This window comes from Glossina fuscipes, unplaced genomic scaffold (assembly GCF_014805625.2).
Source record: "Glossina fuscipes isolate IAEA_lab_2018 unplaced genomic scaffold, Yale_Gfus_2 73, whole genome shotgun sequence".
Taxonomy (NCBI): domain Eukaryota; kingdom Metazoa; phylum Arthropoda; class Insecta; order Diptera; family Glossinidae; genus Glossina; species Glossina fuscipes.
In genome coordinates, this window is record NW_023998436.1 from 1,093,046 (window position 1) to 1,099,789 (window position 6,744).

At 35.7% G+C, this 6,744-nt stretch overlaps 1 protein-coding gene across 1 annotated transcript; it reads left to right on the top strand.

Annotated features, from left to right (window-relative positions):
- The first annotated feature begins 5,149 nt into the window (after nucleotides 1-5,149).
- LOC119638093 lies at nucleotides 5,150-6,235 on the top strand. The gene is made up of 2 exons (XM_038034717.1): nucleotides 5,150-5,440; nucleotides 5,504-6,235. The coding sequence occupies exons 1-2, from the start codon at nucleotides 5,150-5,152 to the stop codon at nucleotides 6,233-6,235; spliced, it is 1,023 nt and encodes a 340-aa protein (XP_037890645.1).
- Nucleotides 6,236-6,744: the final 509 nt, after the last annotated feature.

The window sequence follows — 6,744 nt, forward strand, 5'->3', positions numbered from 1 at the left end:
ACAAACAAAATCAAATAAGCAGACTCCTCCTAAAGAGGTGTCACATTCCTTGTTTTGAGGACATGTAGTCTTACAAAAAAAAAAAAAGGACATTTTAGTTAAAATTGCCTTTCTCTTGACCTTCGTTCAGGAGTACAGTTACATGTTACGCTAAAAATTCTTGATTTGTTCAATAACGTTGATCGCAGATTTGGACTATAGACTATACTTTCTGTCTCATCCACACATTGGCGGCACTGATTAAAAGACTAGCCGTCTGATTGAAAATCTGATCCATAAAGTGCTCCGAAAAATTCCTTTCAGACGTCTGTAAAAGAAAATATCCGTTAGGGAGGATTTCCCATAGTCCTCGTGGGAGAACTTGGCCATATCTACCCCTTGCAAACACATGTGAGTTAGTTACCAGATGGAAGAATTTTTTCGCTTCGATTTCGCTTCAAATATTTGTGTTAAGTCTTAGCTCCCGACATTCCTCATAGGTCTTAGACTTCTATTGTGAGCGTATTTTTCGGCGAATGGCGTCCAATTTTTCACTTGGAATTTTAGCCTTCTCTGGTGAATATTTAATTGCACCCAGCTTAGCCAACGTAAGCCAAATATAAGTTTTTCGATTATTGCGAGTGTGATCTTTAACAATGGCCCCTATATTCAAATTTCGCTTGCTGCCGTCGAGTAAATAAAGTATATATGCCAAGTTTCATAAGCGTTCCAATAACAGATGGAGGAGAAACAGCCAGCCGGATGGACGAACAGAGTTCGGTTCAAAATTTTACACTGACGAGGGGTATATATGTAACAAGGTCTCAACTGCAGCCGTACCTGGGCCATCCCTCTGACACACGGGAAACGCCTATCCATTGTAATGTGTGCCTTTGTATCAGCAGAACTTTACTTAAAGAACTTTTCATTCAAAGAAAGAATTACGCGATCCGCCTTTTTATCTTCATTATTATTATTATTCTTATAAAAAATAATCTCTTTAAGTCTGAGGGTTAGGAAAAAATTGCGATATGAAGTAACCCGAAAATTTGTAGATGACGCAATCGTTAAACAATTGAGAGGATAAATTTTGCCATCAGTCATTTCTTATTCAAAATAAGATAAAATCGGTTCCTCCATAAATTTCTGTTCTTTCAATAACCTCCCGAACGATGATCTCTTGAAGAAAAACGCGATTCTTTCAATTTTTCCCCAATTTTTCATACCCCTAATCACCTATGAAAAGTTAGGCTTTCGCCTTTTCTTCGCGAAAGCGTTCGAATAGTGTATCACAAAATTGACGTAAGGAAAAGTATTGCCAACGCACAAAAGAAGACTTCATAACAGCTCAGAGTATGAGATTATTATATATGAAGATCCGTTCACTTATTAGACTGCGTTGAATGGATTATGGAACAACAATAAGTGTTTGCTGACTTATCCAAAAAAATCATCTTCAGCAATTAGCTTCATTTTCATCTGGGTGACTGTGTTAACCGATAAAATTAACGCACTTGGATATCATCCAAGGAATAATCTCCCGTCCCGCACGTGGACGGGAGATTATTGAGAAACGAATGCATCCGCTTTGCGTTACTATTTGATGCGAATTTTGACTTAGAGTCGCCAAAGAATCATGCTTCTTCGAAAATGCAGTTGGTCAGGTAACAGTGGTTAGGAGCATTCTCTCTATCACGAGATGGTAACTAACTGATTTTTCCGCCTAAATTACAAGATGTGAACTTAGCAAGGATGCCAAAATCATTGAAGGCTTTCGTGAATTTCTGGACTAACTGTACTATATCTATTACACCAGAATCTGCATAGATCTTTTTATTCATCTTTTAACACAAAATTGATGACATACTCAGAAATCTGGTGACTCTTTAAAAATATCCTAAAATACACAAAATACAGCAAATGGCACTCATTCATTCATTAAACATAAATGCCATTAAATTATCACACATTGATGCCATAATCAGTTCAGTAATAGACACAGTGGGCGCCGTTAGAAAATTCTTGTTAATTTTTGATTAATAACAAAAAAAATTTTTAACAAAACTTATATTTTTCTGTCTATCTTTTATGCTTCTCCACAGTCCACAATATAGCACCAAGCCACTTTAAAAATGATGATACTCTGGCACTCTTTGTTGTGACGTTTCTAGTGATGTTACGAGCATTTCTGTAATAATTTAGTCTTAAACGTTTCTTATATAATATGTGATTCCGTGTAAAGTGTTTATATATATTAAATAAAATAAAAAGGATGTAAGATAAATATTTAAAATGTGAAAAACTTTTAAAAATAATTAAGCATCTAATTATTCTGAGTAAAAGTGCTTCTACTCAGATGGCAAGTCGAAAATAATTGAATAGATAATAATTGTGACGTTTATTAATAACCGATCCACGCCCAATATTTTGATTTTGTTATTATAAACAGTTTGCATGTCACTTTGAAGGTCGTGTTTCGCGAAAAGTACTTGTCAAGCTTGTAAAATGTGTGACAGACATACTTCTTCTTCATACCTTTCCTAACAAGGGAATATTAAGTTTGGGGGAATGCAAGCAGAAAGACTTGAGATAGACCCACCTTTCGTTTCAGAATCACTTTCGGACTTGATTAAAGCTTCTCTATTCGTCGGTCCGTTTTCAAATTTTCGCCTAAAAAGAAGAAGATAGGTACAATCATACGATTGCAGACTAAAAATTGCGAAAATTAGTGAAGAACTTCGTCGTGGTCGAAAAAGTGGTCATATCCAAATCATTTCCAATAGCGTTTGTTCTCGCGGCAAAACATGTCGGTGTACTAAATTTCGTCGGAATATCTCGAAAATTGCGGTCAAGAGGCTGATGGATGGATGGACGGATAATTCTATTCAAAAAGTAATTGTAAATTCGATGGGTATAAGAAAGAGTGTGTCTACTTCTGGGTGTTGCATACCACCGCACAAATTTAATATACGCATTTATCACAATTGGTATATAGTAGAACGAAATTTTCTCTACATTCTAGAAGGTTCAACGTCTCTGTTAAGCCAATAAAAGCAATTCAGTGTCTACAGTGCGGTACATGTATTGTTGCTCTAAACAACCGCAAGAGAATGAATGCCTCCACGTTACCGATCTCCTGTTTTAAGTCTCCGGCACTGAGTGAAAAAAAGGCAAAAATTCAAACAAAAATTCCTCTAGGTCTTAAGCCTGTCTATAAATAAATATTTTTGCGCCCTTCTAAGCTCATTTCCATAGTATATGTAATACGCGGAAGAAAACTTCACAGACACTGTAAAGTATATATATTCTTGATCAACATGGAATTCTGAGTTGATTTAGTCTTGTCCGTCCGTCTGTGCGTCTGTGTGGTGTATCTTGTTGGCACTCTCCTGGTCGCTTAAGTGGAAATAGCGACTTCAAATATAGTAGAAATATTGGAAGTCTCTGCACGCAGATTGCTATCAAAAATGGGCGAAATTGGTCGTAGCAGAAGCCCGCAATAGAGCTTGAACTGAACGCAATAATAAATAATGAAAATTTTTTGATTTTTTGCTCATTACTTCGGAGATTAGAACCTTGAAATTTTCCACATTTACTTTACGAAATACTCTACTCCTTAAGTCCGAAAATGAAGCCAATCGGGCATGCCCACATAAAGTTACAAACAATAAAATTTAATTTTTTTCACTTTTTTGAGGTTTTATGCTTATTTATCATAAGGCAAACAAGACGGAATGGTTAAAACTATTTTGTGCATCTCTCAAATGAAGATATATTAACTGCCTAAGAATGGGTTAATTCTAAAATTAATATGATGGGCAACTCGATCTGATGATTTCATTTTTCTTTTAATTAATACTACGGATATAGGTATCAAATCAAAGAACTTGGAGAATAGGATGCGAAAAGCATAGTGGTGCATATGCAAGGTTCATCCTCCACCGAATATAACTCTTAATTGTTCTTTTTTATTCTTCCTGATTTGTTTATACATAAATTGTTTTTTAATTTCTTTTTTTTTTTTCTTTCACTTCTTCTTATATACTTTATGCTGGTTTATATTAATAATTAGTATAAGAATTACCTTTAAGAGTCAATTGAATTCGGCTATTGATTTATTTTCTTTGAAAAAAAAATTATGAACTGCCTTGCATTTTGAAAAGAGTGTTATGTGTAAAAAATATGCAACATCTAGCCGAGTGGGTAAGAATCTTGAAGTCAGTGTTCGAGGGTGAGAATCTCAAGAGCAGTGGAGTGTTCTTTGGTGCGTAGCTGTAGCGAGTGCTTAGCCGATAAAGAACAACACAAGTACCGATTGCACGCACACTGCTCTCTCTCTTTGTGTCTTTCCTCAATTGTTTCTCACCGACACCGTGCTCGACTAATAGGAGACCGTGGCCTGAGCAATTGTTCATTTTACAAAAAAAGAATAAAAGGTATTGAATGTAGTGGTTGTGAACATAGGTGGTTGCAAGCGGTTGAAAAAGTGGACCGATTCGAACCATTTTCATTAGCGTTCATCCATGTCAATGTAAGAAATTTCGTCGAAATGCCCTAAAAGTTTGCGACCTGAAAGGATATGGGCAGACATCAGACGCGCAGAACGACAGACAAGCTTAAATCAATTCATAGATTGATTCGGAAAGTTATTCCGAATCGATTGTTACGCTGAAAAATGTATGCATATCAACTCCTTCAGGTTGCTACATATATACGTACAAACTTAATATAATCCTATACCCTAAGCGCGGCATAAAAACAATAAAAATTTATAGTATTTGTGTTGCGCTACGAAATTCACTCTGCATTATCTTGCAATCATTTGCAGATTTGAAGAAAACCCCATAACATTTCGCTTGAAAAGGCGAATTAAAATAAAACAAGAAATTTAATTGAAAATTTGGGAAAGATAAAAATGATTTTAGTTACGTGGCGGATGTCGTAATACGCATCGGATATATGTACATATCCGTATACTTTTATGATCAAGCTATCTGTGAACTTAATCAAATGCTCAAGCAAAGTTCACAATGAATCATCATTTGTTATTGATTGACTGACTCGCAGAAGAAGAGGAAGATTGAAACAAGTCTTTTTGTCACGCGTTAGATTTTTATATAAAAAAAAAAACTTATTATTTTTTGTTTTTATTTAATTCTTGCGAGAAGAAATGCGTGTTTGGTATCACAGATCTGATGAAAAGTTTGTGAAAGCAGCAGAGAGGCGACCACCACCGCCACATCCTTTGACGAAATTCAGTTTTCGCCTGAATGCAGCAACAAGAGGCTTTTCAGATAGTTTCAATAAGAAAGATGTGCCCATTGTCTTTAAGTGTTCGCCCGATACTTTGCTCAATTTGTGTTCGAAAATAGTAGATGCCATGCCATTGGTCAATATTTACGAATGGAATATTGAACATATATGTCGTTGGTTAAGACAATTGGGTTATCGGCAATATCAGGTAAATGTAAACGGTTCAAATACAGTTCAATTTTGTATAACAGTAACTCTGTTACGATTATAGAATACATTTCGTGAAAATCTTATTAATGGTCGAACGTTGTTGCTGCTAGATGCTTCGGCTTTATCCGCCATGAATATTAGAGATTTTACTCATACACTTGACATTGCATATCGTATACGATTGCTCTTCTTTTACGAGATGACCACATTTGGACGTAGTATTAGCTTGCCATCTGAATTTTTATTTGAACTATACAAATTATTTCGCACAAAAACGGGGAAGAAATATGAAGATGTAAGACGCGTGGATTTATGGCGTCGTATGCAAATAATACGAGAGAAGGCTCCCAATTACTCACACTGGGAATTGTTGGAGCGTTTATTAGCAAAAGAAAAGGATCGAAAATCGTACGATCGTTTTGGATATGCGCCACGCCATAAATTATATAAATGTAGTAATACTGTTACCGTCGAACCGGAAAAACAGAGCAAAGCAAAAAAACTTGCTTGCTATTGTTTACCGCCTTGTGACTGCCACTGGAAACCTACGGACTTACGCGTGCCATGGCGTTTTAAATTTCTTTCTTATTTACCAGCTGAGGATGGTGAGTTTGTATTAAATTGCCCGACTTGTTTAAACCCTTGCACTTGTCGTTGGAGTTCCAAAAAGTTCATGACTCATGGTGTGCTTAGCTGTTTGCGAAAGGCCTTTCCTCAAAAATATAGTGGCACATATCAGCCACCTTCGGCAGGTCTGAGCAAAATTCGCGTTTATCGCTTATCAGCCTCCTAAATTCATTGTAATTTTCTTAATTAATCATTTTTTTTTCAATCGCATAGAAAATTCAAATAATAAGGTGTATACCGCAGACAGCACATTGGACTTTCATATCAACTTTGTTTTAAATTAAAATAATCGCACACGTATTTATATGTCCTCTAGTAAAGAATTTTCCATATTCGATTGCAGTTCAGCTGAGATAAAGGGAAGTTATTATATTTAATGTGATAATAAAAACTGCTCTGTGTTGCAAGCGATTCTTAAATTACCCTCTCCAGCCTCTGAGGTCGAAAGAAGGAAATATGAAGAATTAAAAGCTATTAAAATATTATAAATTTTATACTGATAGCTGCGCTCCAATCGAATTCTCTTCCGAACGAAAGCAACAACGTATGAGCTTTAAGGTAATACACTGACACCATGTCTGCAAATAGTTGATATGTAAGTCGAAAGTGCTGTGTGTGCATACACTCTAACACATATCCCGAATATATTTAGTGCAAATGAGATTTAAGTGCTCT